The sequence below is a fragment of the Melanaphis sacchari genome, unplaced genomic scaffold (genome assembly GCF_002803265.2).
Source record: "Melanaphis sacchari strain LSU unplaced genomic scaffold, SCAv2.0 Contig59_pilon_pilon, whole genome shotgun sequence".
In the NCBI taxonomy this organism is placed as follows: domain Eukaryota; kingdom Metazoa; phylum Arthropoda; class Insecta; order Hemiptera; family Aphididae; genus Melanaphis; species Melanaphis sacchari.
The window spans coordinates 972,778-993,234 of record NW_020271423.1 but is presented as its reverse complement, the minus strand read 5'-3'; the positions used below and the strand labels follow the sequence as shown (position 1 = coordinate 993,234).

The 20,457-nt window shown below is 26.2% G+C and overlaps 1 protein-coding gene across 2 annotated transcripts in view; it reads left to right on the top strand.

Annotated features, from left to right (window-relative positions):
- LOC112600013 (CD109 antigen-like) overlaps positions 1-20,457 on the top strand; it is a 91,351-nt gene that overhangs the window by 23,517 nt on the left and 47,377 nt on the right. For both annotated transcript variants that reach the window (XM_025347141.1, XM_025347143.1), the window contains exon 2: positions 7,457-7,537. In XM_025347141.1, the coding sequence (XP_025202926.1) occupies positions 7,458-7,537 (80 nt within the window). In that variant the 5' untranslated portion in view covers position 7,457. The remainder of the gene's footprint in view (positions 1-7,456; positions 7,538-20,457) is intronic.

The window sequence follows — 20,457 nt, the reverse complement described above, 5'->3', positions numbered from 1 at the left end:
CGCAGTAAGAAAATAATGTAGCGTTATTCTATTTTCTTTTTTGTTTCAAAGACTTTTTAGAATATAATATATTGGTATACAGGTGTGTTACACTGAAATTACATTTAAATATGTTAGGTTTTCGCATTGTCATTTTCGTATATAAATTGAATAGTCTTGTCCTTAAAAAAATCGATTTTTGAAACATTATTCGGTCATAAAATTTTTTATATTCTTGGCAAACGCGACTTACCATGATTTCGTCGTTATGTGATTAACACATTCACATACTATACTTTATATTTTTAAGAGTTAATATTTTTTTATGTTTAAATAATTAAAAATCACACAATTAAACTATTACGATAATGCATATTTTTTATGTCTATTGTCATCAAGCTTAACTTTATCACTATTAATTACGATTCGATTCATTAAAATACATTTGATAAGTATATTAATTATTTACGAATTTAAATCATGGCTAATTATATAGTACTAATGTAAAATTACTTAAATTAAACATTTTAACAGTGTCTGATTGTTTTTTTACCATTTTCAATGCGGTTGGTTGTGTCATTTTACCTACCGTGGTCTGAATATAATAAATTTGAAAATATAAACTTTGCTACCACATAGTTATGCTTTATAGTTGTTGTTATGTTGGAATAACTGATTTAAGACTATTTTTATTTTAAGATAATAAAAAAAAATCGATATAATGTAATGATAGTTCCATAAAACGATTGAAATATAAAACATAAAATGAATACGGTGGGTGTAAAAGTTAGATTATTTTTATAGATATTTTGTTGAAATATAAAGATACCAGAAATTTCCATTAAAACAAATTTATCGTTTAAATAAATGTTATTATTTATATAATTTTAAAGGAGAACCAAGTGTATTGAAAACAAACTAAGTTTTTCACCGACTTTTTGTAATTTTGACATTTACTGTCAAGTTTAATATTATTATTTATGATTAACAATCATTTGTGCTTGCAAAAACTGCTCGTTTGTCTACATTGTTTTTCATATCCTTACGATAAATCCGTCAGTACTATAATCTGTTACATTAGTATTCGTGTAAAAGATTTTATAGGTACCTACGTACATATTGTGTAAAATATTTATGTGCATATTTATATGGTAAATAAAACTAAATATTTTAAGTTACTTACGATTTAGTTGTCTGCAATGGTGACTAATTGGAAGAGATTCATTTTAAAATTAAAAAAAAAAAAAAAATATTGTGTATAAAAAATGAATCTGAGCGAAAACCTGTATAATATAATCTGCATGTATTACTAAGGATATTTTATTATGCACTATTCATATTGCTATTAGCAATTCTAGTTAGAACAACTCATTAAGGATATTGTATTACATTCTTAAGTTTTAGAAATTAAATTATAAATGTATGCAATTTTAATGTACATAATATGTAATTAGAAACATCACAATTTTAATGATTTTCGTTAAAACTCTAACACTTAATGAGTAATACAGGGAATATAATGTTGATTTATTCTTAACTTTTTTTTTTTTAGCTCCAGTTACAATTTATGGAGAATCTAGTATTAAATTTTCAAATATTTTCGCAAAGCATACATTTTTTATTAACACTCAGAGTAAATAAACTAAAAATAGTAGAACATTTTTAATTTTTACGAATAGCTTAACTTTTTTTTTTTTTTGAATTTTTATCTAAAATTTTTAAAAAATGCTAAAATCATTATTCGATGAAAATTTCAAGTATTTACAGTTTGTTTTTTTTCTAATTAAACCTTTTCTCTTTCATACAAGTAAAAGGTATCGATACTTGATTGGAGCATTATTATTACTATAAAATATATAAAATTTACTATTTTTAATATAAGGATAATATCATTCAATGTAAAATCGGAGAAAATGAACAATGTTAACTCATCGTAATGAGTATACCTATACATAACATAAAATGTAATAAAAAAATTACATTAAAAATTAAAAACGCAATTTAAAAAGAATATAATTATAATTAAAAATATATTAATAAGTTCGTTATTATGGATGAACCGTTAAATATTATTTTTTGCCTTTCTTTCAATCAATAAAAATACATTTAAAGTTCGCTTCAATGCACATTTCCGCATGGAAAAACTCGGAAAGAAACTATCATACTATAGGTATACTATCAGTGCTCTATCGATTTCCTGTGAAATATAGAGATTTAATAAATTTTAAGAATCCTGTACAATAGTAAAACAATTGGAAAATTAAAGTCCTTCAACTGTAAATAAACATTTGAGATTTAAAACAAATGCTTTAACGAATTAATTTCATTAATATATATTATTAATATCTGGTGACATGTTTTGTACACTTTAAAATCTCTTACCTACACACAGACCGTGTTTTTTTTTTTACTGTAGTGCATATATTATAAAAATTAATTATCACGTTTCTTGAATGAGAATACCAAAAACTCTATTCTCGGACAAATGATAAAAAACATGTAGGTATACATTTTTCATGATCTTAGTTTTAATAATGACATGGTTAGGTTAAGTCGCTGTATTCGCAATGAAAAATATAAATATATGATTTAATTACTATTGATTTTTAGAAGTTTATTTAGTTTATACTTTTAAATGTTACAATATAACAGTAATTTTAATTGTAGACATCAAATTGATGGTAGAAAAATTAGTCATCGCGGTTTTGTCTACGATCGTCCAACACACATCCCCTTACGATCATTACACGTTAGGTACATGTTGCATAATTATATTTATCAAAATATTATTTATGTTGAATATTGACTTTTATTTTATAATTTTTATATTATTTACATTTAATTAACACGTCATTTGGTATTTAAACAAAATTACAATATTGTGTTCAAGTACTCCATGAAATAATTCAAAATGATAATTTGCATGTACTGTATAATAACCCGGCTGGATAATTAGGTAGGTGCTGTCTATTAATTATCTAGCTACCTATCTATTGTCATTGATATTTGCAAAATTAATTTATTCTGCATAATAATATTAATGACTTCCGCCGAGCCAACATTGATTGTAAAACTGTAGCATGGCGTGTCTTTGTCGAGCATGACGTCAATGTCTATTGTTGGTTTATATCAATGATAATCATTAATTAATAATAATAATGGTGATAAAATTGTAAAATTTATTTTCTACAATATTATTATACTTTATAATACGTTAATGTGTATTATTCGTGATATTTATTTGTGTGCCTGGTTTTAAGTGGATAAAAACCAGGAAACTCTGAAAGAAATATCATATTATCTAAAAATGGGCTTTATTAAGTTAAGAGTTATTGAAAAACGATTCTATTTAGTTTTGATAATAATTATAGTTTTTTAATTACCATTTTTATTTTTATTTATTGATAAATATAACCGTAATGTGCAGTGCTTACAAATATTTATGTTTATTTGGTTATTACCTATAAAATCGATTAGCTTATAGTCGACCAAACGTTGGATTATCTATATTAAAAACATCATAACAGAATAGACATTTTTTTTTTATTTATTTTACGTCACAGTAAAAACAGTCGGTATGAGAGTATAGAAAACAGTTTAGGTACAGTAAACGAATATTGAACAGTTGATATTGTGGTGAGCTTAATAGTTAACTATGACACCTGCCTTGTTGGATTTTGTTTGATTACCTATTGCAGGTGATATATCTAACATGATGTCTACCGAGCTATTCAGTTCTTATTTATTTATTCAACTGGTACGTATGTTATCTGAGTTAGCGCTCATTATCGTAGATAGCACTGAATGCTGCGAAACCTGAGGGATTACGTATTTTTATTTTTGTTCATATCAAGACAAAAGACGGTATTTGGAACTGAGGATGATTATATTTTCAGAGTTGTTATTAAAGCTTCTAAAGTTTTAGTGCTGGGTTGGAAGGCTTCGTCGGTAGAACTAACATAACCCCAACCAAACTCTGGAGAGACTATGTGGCCGAAATAAAAGATTTTTTACAAATTTGAATCTTAACATCTACAGCCGATATAGTTTGAAAATAACTTTATCTTTACTAAAGTAATAGGGTTGTAAAGTCACCATCTTACTATTTTTATAGCTTCGTTAATTTGGTCTCTCATTTAAATAATACAATGAAAATACATATAGTATTTAGTCTTTAGTCTTTATAGTCTCTTTTGCGATTTTTGCAGAAATATAAAATATGATCAGGAGTTACATCGGTCAGTGAACGTTTTAATCGATTGACTACGCAAACTCTCGCATGAAAAATGTTACGCTAGTTCTAAAAAGCATAATTTTTAATTTTTAAAATATTACCATCACCAGACTTAGGCCTTAAGTATGAACTTTGTTTTTAGCTCAATAGATTAGCTCTATAATGAAGACTGTAGAAGTCTATGGTTAGGCTATAGGTAAACATGGTACTGGTTCATGAGGAGTTAAACAAATTTTTTCTTTGAAATAGAGTTGGCAGCGGGCAGCTGATATTTGAGTAACGGTAATAAAATAATGTATTAAATCTACCAAAAACAAATATAAACCACCGCGATTGGACATTGAGATAAAATTGTTGTTTTCTATGTTTGTTCGCGGGTTCTCGGGGTCAGGTCACGGGGAATTGATGTCGATTGACAATGAATATTCCGCACAACCACCAATGAACGTCGCAGTACAAACGACTCGCATAAGTAAACGCAGTATAGTGGAGTTCAATAATATTATTCCACTTTCGAGTACGTGTCCATCACAATATTAAAACTATCGATAGTAGTGGTAGAGAATGTTAATATTCGTTATTGATTTTTAACGTATAATAAACTATATACTTGCGATTGCATTTATAAATTTTATAGAAATTTAATAATAGGTACAAATTCTGTTACCCACCTTTTTGTTAAACATATATTATAATTGCATCTATTGAACCTCCTAAATGTGGTCCTAAATATACATGTTAAATTCGCCGATAAATGTCAGATTTCGAGGTTTCACGGTCTGTAGGAAATTTTACTTCTCACCCGGGTGGCGCAAAAATATACACCACGCTCGAAATCTGACACTCGTCCTACGGAGTGAAACCCGACAATTGTATTATATTTTTCTTTCTTTCCTTCGTTTTTTCACTTTTATTTCGTTTACTATTTCAATGAGAAAAAAAGTAATAATAAAATAACGCGAAAGCGATAAGACTATCGATATTTTTGTCAGTGGGTGAAAACAAACAGACATTATATCACCTAGTCATCTCATCATTCGCTCGAGGTTACAGCATATCCTTTTTCCGACTGTAAATTTTCTACTCAACTAGACCATGAATCCTGTGTAAGCCGGCTCGCACGGAATAAAAATAATAAAATGATTAATGCCCGAATACATCTATCCGTCGTATAGCATGTAGCTATAGTTGCAGTGTATAGAAATATACCGTTATTTTCGCCCGAGTGATCTCCAATATAATGTTACACAGTCTGGATTTTTATTTTTATTTTTTATATTTGTTGAGTGTATTATGTGTCCGATCGATAAACTCTTGAAGTAAGAACCTACAATATATAAATTACACGAGGTTAAATTAATAGTATATTATGAAATATTACTGATATACACAAAAGTTGAAGGCTATTGCTCAGGACAAAAATATATGGAGAGAAAAGTGTACTTATATTTTATGTCTATTTGTTGTAATTATTTATTTAAAAATAATTAATATACCAACACAAATATTTATTGATTTAAATAAAATATTTTTAGTATGATGTAGTTTTAAAATCCTTATTATAAATCTTGTTTTTCCGACTGCATACCAGGTAGCCTAATTGCCTAATTTGTAATTGATGACTATTTAAAACGACCGTCTTTTAGGTCGTGGAGCAGTAGAGTAACTAAAATTTGTATATAGTCTTTTAGTATAATCAAACTTATGCGAGGGAATAAATAGTTAATAATTACTGTGATATGAAAATAGAATAGTGTATTTAAAAAAAAAAAAAATGATTTTATTATATTTATTAATTTTCGGAAAAAAAATGGTCCGGAGTTTTAAAATTGCTGACTGGTCTGTCATCTACCCAATCTACCCCTGAGTTCAAAATTATTCAAATAAAACGTAATGTTTTTAAGTTATAAACATAAAATAATATACTCGACTGATGCGAAGGTTTTGAGAACTCGGTGATAAAATACATATCGCAAGTTATTTATATTCGTCATTTGCTTTATGGGTGGTTAGTCCACTAGATTGCATGGTAAATGATTATGAATATTAAATAAAATACAAATTATAAAAATCCCAGTAGCTTTATTTTTTTTCAAATAAAAGTTAGATTTTACAGTATCTTGCTATATACATATTTCAATATTTGTTTACAACAAAATATACTTCTTCTAATATGTATCGCATATTATTAATAGTATATTGGTAATATTTTTTTAATATAAAATATAAAAGTCTTGAAAATTGTATGCAACAGCTTTATGATGGGTGAATAATTATGGACAATCATTTTAACTTAAAAGTTAAAATATATACTTAAAAAATACGCTTCGCGTGTATAATCATTATTTTAAGATCTTAAGGCTCAAGTTATATTATAAGTATAATGTGTTTATACTTTATTATATTACTTGAAAATATCTTACCATTTATTGAAATTAATTATACTAATAAATATAATACATAAAATTATATATTAATTAGGACTAGTTTACATTTTTTTCGTGTTAAATTTATAATTAAAAACAAAAACAAGATTAAAATATATTCTTATAATATTATTAACAATATAATCAAAAAATATTTTTGTATTAACTTAAATCAGAAATATTTAGCACACTCTAATAAAAAGACCAACACACAATTCCCCCCAGTTAGTACTCAATATCCATACATCGGAGGTGAGCCGACATGCTTTCGAATTCAAATCGTTTGTTATTGTATTGTTCCCTACCTCACACATCAATGTACAATTATTAATACATATCATTCATACTTTGTTGCATTTGCGATAGGTAAGGTATTCTATTGATATTTATGAGTGTTCTGAATGTAAAAAGTGAGTATGTAAAACATATTGTTGTTTACATTAGGTATAATAAATATTTCGGAATTTTCACTTAACCGTGGTCAGCTTTGATTTTGTCAACAAACTTCTCACGAAAAATGAACAGTAATGAAATTAATTGGCGAGTTATGTGTAGGTTACCATACTATAGGTTAAAGGCATATCTCCTAGCCTTGGACACCGTTTACCTTGCGGAGTTTAATTGTACGATAAGTAATCTCTATGATATGCGGGACGCAATAATTACTCTAGTCGTTTCTATTGTCATGGTGTGTCCTGCGAGGGCAGATTGATCGACAATGTTGGTTAATAGTCGAGTTTTTTTTTATACAAACGAATTGTTGTTAACATAATGTTTTATTCAAAAACAATTATTTATTATTTATTTTACTTTACAGAATGAAACCGAACATGTGTGTAACATTACTGTGGTGTTTGGCATTCACCGCGTCGGCCTTCGGGCAAACAGACGTCAATGGGTAAGTAATTTAAATACGAATATAATTTCTATATAGTATAAATTATAAATATGTATAACATTATGAAAATATTTTTTATCGACGTTATACATAATATCCTCAATAAGAAAAAAAAGTTTTACAGTTATCGACAGTATAGGAGTTTGAGGGGGCTGTCACTCATAAAAGTATCAAACACTCCACTCGAGTAATGTGGATAAGATAAACAAACGTATAATTTTTGGAATAAATTAAATTGCCAATTTGATTTATAGCTTAATTTATATGTGTATATTATATTCTTAATGAGATTTTTGATATTGTTTTACTTTCTCTAATTGTTTTATATTTAGTATTATATGATTCTTTCTCGATAGGTTTTTTCAACGAGTTCACCTATTTATTTTTTTTGGTTTAAACGTTTTCAGACTAAAAAAAATGTATTGACAAATAAGTATACCTATTGTAGATGGAATGTTTGTGGGTAACGACTATCACAGCAATAAGGAACTCATCGTCTTTTAAGCTTGATTACATCAATTTGTACGCTTTTCTTTGTCCTATATTTGTTGAATACAAATTTGAAAGTTCAATTTTGTTGTACTTTACTGTCTTAACATTCTAACATTGTATGCAAGATATGCACTGTTTTACAGTAATATAAATGTACTCGTGTAGCCCTCGGGTTTTAAAGTGTCTTTAACTCATATAGCAATAACGGAATCGCAAACACTTAAATGAAATTTCCATAAATTATTGAAAATTATTAACAGAACTTTGTATATCGTAGTAATAAGTAATTTAAAAATAGAACATCCATGAAACATGATATATTTAAAAATGGGTATAACGAAATAGATGTATTAATTTAAATTCATCGATGATATATTATTCTAGACAATGCATATCTATTGTACAAATAAAATAGTGTAGATACACTAAAACGGAAAAAGATTGAAATATGAAATATGAAAACATATATCATATTATACTTAAAACTCTTGTAAAACAACTTCGATGGATTTTTATTATAAATCCTTAAAAAGTAAAAAGTTTAGGTTTTTGTTAACTTACACAATACGAAGAAAAAAAACACGCGTATGATTATTTGTATTCAGTTGAATCTTAAATTATTTTACACAATATTATTCAAAACATAGCTGAACTACTTTAAAAAAATTCAGATCGCCTTAGTTTTGCGTTGTTGGCTGTTATGATGATATCCGTTTCCTATAGATATCCGATTGTTTATATTATCAATTTAACTATAAAAATTAAACATAACTTAACAAAAAATTCGAAACCTAATCTAAGTTTTTAAAATTCATACTTCTAATTGTTTGAAAAAATGCTGAGAAAATATCACCATATCTCCTTTTCTATAAAAGTGTAGGTAACCTTACCCAATCAACCTATTATATCTACAATTTTATACCTACACTTTAATATAATATAATATTATTTTATTATAATGATGCCGTTTACTCGCTAAACGAGTTAGTGTATTTTTAATTAACCGAAAACATTTTGTTGATTGTAATTACCCTGGTGACGATAAATAAAACAATAACAGCTAACTATTCCTGACCAAACCCTACGACTCGTTATTTATTCACTAAATGACGAGTATAGCGTCAATTGTTTTACTTCATGGGGAGACAAATTCTATGTAATTTTGTAGCCAAAGTCAAAAATAATTAAAAAACGTGTTTAAGTATTTTTTGTTGTGATATGGAACGATATAATACAAACATTAACATCATTAGTCATTACTCCTTATTAGTAGGTATATTTACAATCGAGAATATTATAATATTATTTAATATTAATATAGTTTGTACACTGGCTGTTAATTTGTAATGTTATTATTATCCCGATACCACTAATCTTTGTTTAGAAAAACTAAGGTAGAATATGTTTGTGCTGAATTTATTTATAACAACAGTCATTTTTTATTTTTATTCGTTAACAATGTCTTTGTCATCAACCTATACCAAGTTATTAATTTCGGATATTGAATTCGTTATAAAATAAATGTCTTGTTATTGGTAAACAAATACGTCAACAACAATATCTCGTGTCTTATTTATTACCATCATAATATAGCTTGTTAACTAGTAAAATATTATTGTTTTTCTCTCATTTTATTCATAAAAAATTTCAATCCTTTCGGAATAAATTGGATTCTGACTTGAATTTAAATCGTGATAAAATATATGTGTATTATCAAAAATATTCATGTATAGGTTTCAAATTTAATATTGAATCATGGTGGTTTTACTGACAAAATGTCATTGTATTTTTTCTCAAAATATTTATTTTACTATAAAAGATCTTAGAATATATATATATATATACATAATATAAATGCTAAAAGTGTTTTGAAAACCATTATCGCTATTTAAAATAGTGTATGCAGGTTCTTTAAAAACTGTATTCATATAAACATGGTTTAAAATTCTGAGTGGAGCGATGAATGTATTGATTTTACTATGATGTGTTTTTTTTTTTTTGTAGAAGAGTACACAATAAGTTGTCGATAAAATACTACAACTTTAACTTTGAGGGTAGTTTTAGATATAAAATTGGATTTAGTTTGTACTTTAAAGTGGTCAAACTTAAAAATTCCAAGTAATTATTATTATAGACGAGAAAAAAATACAAAAAAATTAAGGAAAACTGAAATTTTCACCTATATCCTATTTTCCACAAAATCAATTTTGTTTTTTTGATGTAATTCAAAACGAATAACCATAGATACTTGAAATTTTCACTTAATGTTTATATTATTATTTTTTTATCTATGATGAAATTTTCAAAATAGTAAAACATTTTCAGTTTTTTTTTAGTTTTTTGTTTATAAATTTCAATAAAAAAATTTCTGATCAGAAATACTAAGACATTCAATACAAAGCTCCTTATAAGATGTTAATTTCTTAGTTAAAAATATCGAAAATCTATTGTTACAATATTTTTTATAAGCGGTTAAAGTTAGAATTTTGACAAAATTCATAAACACTGCAAAAATTAGTAAATTATTTTGTAGTCAGAAATTCATAGAATATTTTTGTTTTCATACCTATATTAAACAGGTATATGGTTTTTTATTAGTTTTTCAATCTGTTTATGAAAAAAAAAAATTCACTGGAAAGCCAAATTAATTTTTTTATGAGTATTTCAAGTTTAAATGTTTATGACATTGGTGAATTTTTGTGACAATTAGTTTTTTAATTATTACTGTAGTACACGCATTATCATATTTATTTGATAATTATTTTATTAAATTTGTGGATTTATCTTTATCATATTAAATTTTAATTTTAAAGTTAATTTAATTATTTAGATTAATTATACGTTTTATATTAAAATAATGTATATCATATATTAATATTGATGCAGTCCGCACATTGGCGATGTAAAATTTTTAAATTCCATGAAAAATTTAAAAAATAGACTGTATTATTAGGTACTAAATATTAATTCACACACTGCAATCATTTCAAAAACCTATTACTTTAACTGTAATACACCTTTACCCATCTACGGTTAAAATACTTAATTTTTAATATTAATTATTCGTAAAGATTACCGAGAAAAATGTTGAAATTTAAATTAGTATAGAGCAATATAATGACAATAGCACATTAAAAAAATAATGAAAAAACAATTTATATAAGATGATTATGATAGTGTCATCTTTTATTTGACTAATTGAATAGAAAAAAAAATCGATTGACCTACTTATTTAATGTATTTAGCCGGCTAAAACAAGTAAATATACTATTTTTATTTCTACAAATTAAATGCAAATATTTTTAATTGTTTAAATTTTAATTGAATTATTATTTTGCATAATTTATTGTTTAACGACAGAATAGCACTTTATAAAATACAATTTAGGAGATTACTTTTTGATTGAAATTAAAACTATGTTTTGTGCATGCGACAATTAATTTGAATAAAGCGTATAAAAATTGGAATAAAAAAGTATCAAAATATTAGGTTTGTTTTCTTTAAAAAACATATATTAAAGTGTAATATGTAATAGTGATTTTGCTTTAGTTATAAAAATAAATGTTACGATAAAATACTTCATTATATTAAATGTTGTAATAATTTATTTTGAATTAAATTGTACAAGTTTAATGCTTTTAAATACAATTAGACATCCTTTACCGAAAAATTCCGTTTTACAAGTTTTCCCATTTTTAAACAAACTCATGCGTGCATTAATGTACTGTGATAAGTATAAACTATTAAATCAAATATTACTTTATAAATATATATATATTTTTTAATTTTCATCAGGGAAATATAATAATTCTTTAATGTGTCTATACGAATTATTTTAAACGAAATATCGTAGTTCGCTGTCTTTGCGAAAATGTCAAAAAATTTCAACGACCCGAATCTGTGTAAACTGAAAAGATAAGAATTATTCGATCGACCTCTTTTCAGTACCTATATCATGTACAGGTTGATCGTAGCGCTCTGCGGGAGTCTATATTTTATATTACTTGTATCATAAATATAACAAGTTCCAATTTTCACGCTGTGTTGTTTCTACTGTATTGGATTAGGTCCGAATTATAACGTTTAGATTTTGAATAGAATGATGAATGTAGTGATTTTATAATAGGTGCGTATATTTATTATTGGCATGGTTTTTGTGTATCAAACCCTCTTGGAATATTGGAAAATTTTTCAATTTTCAACTTAAAAGGTGGTTTTTTTGATATTGAATTTAATCCAGTATAGTTTAATTTAAAAAATAAAAGTAAAAAAAATAGATAAAACTAGTTAACGACAAAATAAGTTTTGTTTATTATCATTATTTTAGCATGAATTACAGGAATAACTGAAGGGTGGATCGTGGGCGGGAACAACGTGCTGTATAACATTTTTTCGGATTTCATGTTTCGTCTTAAAATAGAATAAGATTGCTTCATAGCACGTTATTCTACAAAAACTTGAAATTTGAAAAAATGTTACATATAGCTCGTTATTCCCGCCCATCTTTTAATTGTAAAAAATTGCACCATTCATTTATACTAAAAATTTTTAGATAAATAATTTTAGAAATATTTTAACTTTTATATTGTTTATAGACATTTTAAATGATTTTTTTTTAATTTGCTTGAAAATTTAATACAATATTCTTGTACGTTGTACATTTTTTATACTTGAAGTTAAAGTTTTTTTTTTCTATAAGTAATTTGATAAAATTTTTCACACTCAATTAAATAGTTTAAAAATTAAAGCAATATACCTCATAAGATACTTATAGAAATTTAAAAATATCTAGAATACGGAAGCACAATTTTGTTCATAAGCGTTTAAAAGTTCAAATATTGATAAAATTAGTTCAGAAACTTAAATGAAAATCATTTTATCGTTAAAAATATGTAAAAATTTCAGTTTTAAAACTAATTTTTGAAAGTAACATAACACAATGCGTTTCATAAAATATTCTCGTAGAAACTTAAAAATAGCGATATTGTACGTGTAACATATTTTTTAAAGACGTTTTAAATTTTGTTGTCTGTTCATTATTAAACATTAAAATAAAAAATACATTTTTAGTTATTTTTTTTCATATTATTTGTTGAACCTAATAATTATATTTTTTAAGTATTTAGATTATTTGTAAGCTATTTTTATCTTGAACACTTTTCTATACTACATTATAATCGTCTTTAACTTTTCAGTAAGTTAAACAACAACTAGTGGTATGGAGCTAAATTAAATAATATTGTAATAACTAATAATTATTATAAATTACATGCAACTTGTTATTGACAAAAATTAATTCTACCTGCTGTTTTTATAATAGTAATATAAATTATTAATAGCAATATAAATTTATAATTAAATATCTATTCTCAGAAATATAGGCTGATTTTGATCGCTCGGAATTGTTTTTTAAATATAATGACTTATCATTAAATTCAAATTTAACAATTCATTAGTCATAATTGCGACCTACTCAATGGTTAGGAAGTAGGAACTCAATACCTGTTACATAAGAGAGTGACTACTCCGGTTATTTTTTTCTGATTCATATTTAATATTTTGGAAAGTTATGACCGTTGTACACAAATCCAACTTGTAAAATTAAACTAAATAAAACATATTAAAATAATTGTTTTGTTGGGTTACCCTTTAGTTAATATAGTTATTAATTTTATGTAAATATGTTTTATGTTAAATCACTAGTTTCCATTAATTAATAGTTTGGTAAATTTCGTAGTTTAGACAGTAAGTTAGTAGATAACTAAACATAGTACTTAGATGCGTTGCGAAATACGAGGATTAATAAGCCTATATTAGTTATTACGTCTAATTTACGAAATCACATCTGAAACTTTAATATATTATAACGCAGAATTGTTCATGAAGAGTTCAGCGTGATTTTAGGTCTACAAAAAATAAAGAAACCAAACAAAGCAAGAGATACATAGAAATACAATAAATAGTTACAATTACCGCAATCATAAAATTAAGTCTAAGAATATAGATTACATTATACTTTGAGCATAAGTATTAAAATTATTTAGTCGATAACGATTTGCTGTGATAACTATTTTAGAACTCGTGATGACATACTATTATATGTAGTTTTAGTTACACATCATTATGGTTGACTCAACTTAATATTTTGGTTTGGATTATTTACTCAATATGAACTTGGTATGAACTCTATTACATCGAGCTATAATACAAGATTAATCACGTCCTTAAGTTGTAATAACAATCGTTCATCATTCCAACAGAGTTGTTCAAACCGTGTATAATATAAATACTAAATAGGTAAATATACAAGTAGTACTTATATAGATATGATCATATTTAGAAAAGAAAATCTAAAGACAACTTCTCTTCTATAGAAAAAAAAAAGTATAAATTCATTTAAAAAGATAAAAATAATATAAAATAAATAAAAATAATAAAAAACAAATATTAAACTAAAAAATGTAGCAAGTAAAAACTTGAACCTCCGAAAATGAGTTTTCATCGATTAAATAATAAATATACTATTATGTGCAATATATTTAATATAAATACTAAAACTTGTTTCTGTATTCATTATTGTTTAGTGCCATTAATGTATTTATCGTTAAATACTTATACATAAACTAAATAAAAAGGGGAGAATTCGAACAAAGGCGTACTCAGAAATTTTCTGTAAATGGTTAAAATAATAAACTTTCAACACTAATATAACCGTAAAATTTATGCTCCCTTCACAATAAGCCTACCCATGGTCTTTAAATTCTCCCTTTCTCATTACTTGGATATAATCATCACAGCAGTAAAATATGGTAATTAAATACATGTTTTGACGCAGAATCAATATGTTTAATTTATTATTGACTTTGATCCGACAATAATTGTTGAACACGAATCCTAATTTGTACTTACCCGTAAGTGTATTATCACAACGAGTAGGTAATTAACATCAGTGTACGGCAGCTATAAGCAAATACATTTATTATTTTATCCCAAGCGTGGGCATTATTCTTTCATAAAATATTGTACATGACACCGCGCACGCTTATCAGAATACTTAATTTGATAGACGCCAACCGGTCGAAACGGATTACATAATACACATTATAATATAATATATCATATTTACGGACATTATAAATCGTAAATACTGGTAAATAATAGTAGACATAATGTAAACAGTTTGTAACAGAAATAAATATATAAGTATATAAGTGTGTATAAGTGTGCACACTGCTCAAGCTTCAATAAACATATGGATTGGTATGCAAAACAAAAATTAATTTATCAGTATAATTAATTTTGTTCTAATTAATAAGTAAACAATTCTCTGTAATACAACTTCTATAACTATTTAATTTAAAAATTTTGATCAGAACAAAAGTTGATTACTATGGGTAATACATACTCGTAGTTATAGTTAATTCGTTAGTTCTTTCAATATTTCCTGTAAGTAAAGATTTTGTTTGGATAAGATGTAAATCGAAAAAATAAAATAGTTATTTTATAATTTATCAATGCTCATTCGTCTTTTTTTGCACGAATGAAGTTTCATGAATAGTACAAACTTCTTGGAAAATAAATTTCATCAAACTTTATATTCCAAAGCTAAGTAATAAAACGTATCGATATTTTTCATTGAAATTTATTGTCAGTTTATTGTGTTTTCCGTTTTGATTGTTTTGTCGTAACTCAAAAAATAATAATCTTAATATCTTATATTGCTGAGAAAATTTTGGCTGATGTATGATTTGTCGTAAATTTCCAATGACCTCTCCTCTTCCTCTCACCGCACATATGACAAACAGTCTTATAGCGCGTGAGTCACGCTCGCGCAACGCTTACCTCCACAGGTTATATACTCATCCCGCGAGTTCCGGTTGCTCGTACATATATTAAATTTTTTTCAGACGTTTCGACCTACTTGCCGATGTCCCATTGTCGTCGACAATATTATTATTACTACTACAGGCGTACACGGTTCGAGGCCAACTTTCCAACGGGCACCGGAACACACACGCACACACATATAGATATATATTATTATATATACTCACGTGGCGTAACGGTGTGTTATGTTATGTGTTGCCAGCAATATGTACTATATAATATTTATAACTCTAAAATGCTACAAACTAAGTAGTTATTCGTTGTATTAATAACGAATCTAAAGAAGACATATCTATAGTTAAATGGAAAAACGTTCTAAACTCTAAACTCTATAATGAATTCATAACGTCTGATGAAATGCTCGATATTTGGATTGAAATAATATTTATATTAGTTGCTGTTCGTATTTGGTCATCATCAAATTCCCAGTTCGACCATACAGTGTTACTGCATACCGAAACATATATCACATAATTCATTTGAAAAAATTAAATAATCAATAAGATAATACAAAAATAATTTAAAATTGCAAGTATATAATATGTATACGTAGATACATATTATAATCTATACAATCGCATAATTATATAAAACTATAGTTGTTATAGTCTTATGACTTTTATACAATTCAATCTGAGATAGGCGACATACAATTTAAAATCGATCTAAGTTAAAAAAAAAAAAAATCAAATAAAAAAGATAACTATTTGAACGGTGTTTTAAAAACATATTCAAATGGCAATGGTTATTGAAAATTCAATCAAGTTTATCGTAAATACTCGAAAGGTGAAAATATATTCACACGTTGTATTATATGTACGAATATTATGGGATGCTTAAACGTTTAATCAATTAAATTCACGCAAAAATACATTTATCCTCGGTAGAAGAAATAAAAAAATAATAATAATATTAAAATTTTGTTGTGCTACGTGTTTTAAATAAAAAAAAAATATATATAGATATTTACAAAACGTACGATTATTATTCACTGAGACGAAGTGCTCATTGTGTTGGTGAAAAAACGTCTAAAGTGTGTACACATTGTGTTTTGGTGGTTCATTGATTGGTTTTCGTTTATTTTACGAGCAAATACATTAAAGTCAAAGTTACGAGCACAGAGAAAAACAGAGAAAAAGAAAATTACTTACGGGAAAATAAAAATCAATGTTTTATTTTTTGTAAACGTATATCTGACAATAATGTAACTTTTGATGTTTTCATTTTTCCGTGTAACACATTACACTTTAATAAATATGAAACAATTGGCGAAATGGATACACCATGTTAAAAAAATTAAAATGTTTTTTTTCGAGACGTTTTTATGGTTATGTCACATTCACATCCGATGTAGCGTAATTATAGAAATGTATGTTATTTTTCATATTTTTACCAAAACGAAAATTTTTTCAGAAACATCACGTGTGTAAAGTAAAGCCAACTTTAGACACTTTGTCATCCGTCGATCGACTCAAACTTTACTCTGCTGTAGGAAGCAAAAGTCTTTTTTCGTTGTTTTGTGGATAAAAAAATACATATGAATTTCCATTTTTCATGTTTTTCATTATCTGAAGCAGTAGACAAAGAGGAGTGAGGGAAATAGCCACAATTAATGCTATAGATGACTACCTACCTACGGTGTTGAATTAAAAAAACACATGTATAAATTATATTTGTTTATTTTGTTGTATATCTCATTTCTATTGTAAATCGTAAATTATGTACATAAATATTTATACTTTTCGGTGTATTTTGTGATGTTTGTCGGCCAAAACCAAACGATTAAAAAAACCAAATAAAAAAAAACACCACACTATGTCTTTTATTTCCGGTTTTATTGTTTTAATACAACGCTATCAGGACAATACCGTGGTGCATTGATAGAGGTTAACCGTGTACTGGAAAATATATTATTATTATATTTCTTATCTATTTTTTTTTTATCACCTGTAGACAGGCTGAATTAATTATTAATTAATACTTTGGTATAACTATCACGTACACTCAAACAGTTAACAATTTCGAAGAGATATTTTAACAATATTGTTGCGTTGACGGTTACACAACATAGATATTTTATTGTATCATCGTTGAATTAATTGATATGAGTATTATTATAATAATACAGTTTATGTTTTAGTAGTGTCGTATGTATAATCAATTAGCTCGTCGGAAGAATATAAAAGAATATTAATTCAATTCGTTTTATTTGTATTTATGACAGAAAAAAAAAATTGATTGTTTCTCCAACTGAATTGTAATATTTAATACAATTAATTCAGTGAATTGTCGTAACTACTGTAATCGGTGACATTCTACAGATAAAAACAAATTCCCGTGCGTAATGTGAACAGTATACCAAAACATTTTCATAAAATAAAAAAATATACCCTTTGCCGTCCCTCTACGTGACGTCGATGCATATGAGAATTATTACATATGTTTAACTAAACAATGAACCACCATTATTTCAATTTTCTTATTATATTATTACAATTGTTGATGCTTTCTTTGGCGGTACAGCTATATTTTTTTAAATTACCATCTCGATTCGTTTGAAAACAGTAAAAATCAATTCTTCAGTATAAGTGTTCAAGCGTCCTGGAAATTCACTTTATGTTTTATAAGTATGCTTGACCGATTTTTGAGTGTTGATTTTTTTTTTTTTTCTGAAACGTAACTTTCGATTAAACTATCTCAATTGATTTTTCATCAATATGTCTTAATAGTTTAACTACGTTTTACGGACACACATTTAGTGATGTGCTGCTACGCATTTCATTTGATAAAATATTTCGCACATAATAATACTATTATTTACTATCGCCACTTAATTTGAATTGATAAAATGCATATTATATATAATATACATAAACATATCTAATGGTTATGATAAAACATTTTATTCAATTTTTATTGTTATTCTCACCAACCGTTTTCATAAAAGCTTTCTCTGTGTTTAATTTACACAACGTCCCTCTAAGCTAAAGAAAACCGAACGCTAATGGCTTTTTTATTTGTTAAACTTAACATATTTCTAACAATAAAAATGTATTTCCACGCTCAGATTCACACAATTCAGCCTTCGTCTTACAGCGATTTTATGAACGAATATTTTTGCATAATAGATGATAATATACGATGAATGTCTGAACGACTATTCATACTATTTAATAAATATTATCATCATTGTAGATTTTCCCAATACTCCTCAGTAATGGAGTCCTTAAACTAAAATAATATTATTTAATTCGTCTTAGAACATGCTATGATAATAAATCAACGTTGAAAAGTTTGGTAGAATATAGGTCATAGCAATTAAGTATTGTGTACGAATACTATATGCAATGTGTGTAGTTGTTTTTGCGAGTTTAAACGGAGCTTACACTGATCTCAATTTTTCATGACAATTAAGTAGGTATTAACTGCAAAACATTTAAATATATAACTAACACGCAGTGTGGGTCATGACTACTATTTACAACTTAAAAGGAAAATTATATCTGACCACCAATCAGTTATAATACAGGGTGTTACTGAAATAAATAAGGTCACTAGTATAATCGTAGTCACTGTAATGGCCCAATGAAGTTTTTTTTGAAAATTATTTTCTTTCTTAAAAATCTAGGTTTATTCATATTATTTTTAGAATATTATCTTAAATGTAAAAATAAACACTCCAATTGCATTTTTTGTAAAATTCTCATATGAATTGAGACGTCACATCGTTTTCGAACTTGTCGCGCAAAACAATGCGTTAGTTAATCATATATATTAAATGATAAAAAAAAAAAAAAAAACTATCACCACTGTTAATCTTGTAATGTTCTCATACAAATCGATGTGTCACACCACTTTTAGTCGGCGATTCGAGCATGAAAACCAAGCTTAAAAACAATGTAATGCCTCGATTCGTATGAGAATTTTGCAAAAAATACAACTTAAGAACATTTTTACATTTAAGATAATATTCTGAGAATAATATGAAAAAACCCAGATTTTTGAAGATAGAAAAAAATTTCAAAAAAATCTTCATTGGGCTATTACAGTGAATACACGTATACTAGTGAACACATTCATTTCAGAAACACTCTGCATATTAAATTATTTTATATTATAATTGTGGTTGACATTAAAGGATTTTATTGTTTTGATTAAAAATCATTAAGTGCGAAAAATTTACAACTTGAAATTTTGAAATCGTTAAATAAAAAATGTTCAAACATTGCTGCTATATCAAATTAATGATATTATTATTGTGATTTATGATATAATGTTTATTTGACCATAACTATGGTATTCCGCTTCCACTGCAGAATATCAGCCATATTGTGATGAAAACAAAACAAGGGAATTTCGTTCCTAAATATCCGTTGTCGCCGTCTGTCTTATGTAATATGTTATATATAAGGGGCTATTTAATAAGACTGTAAAATGTGCTTTGAAACAAACACCGACAGTAATAAATTGTGTGTATACCGTTTGACTGTGTATGAACACTATATAGGTATATCACTAAGTATACAAACACATGTAACATA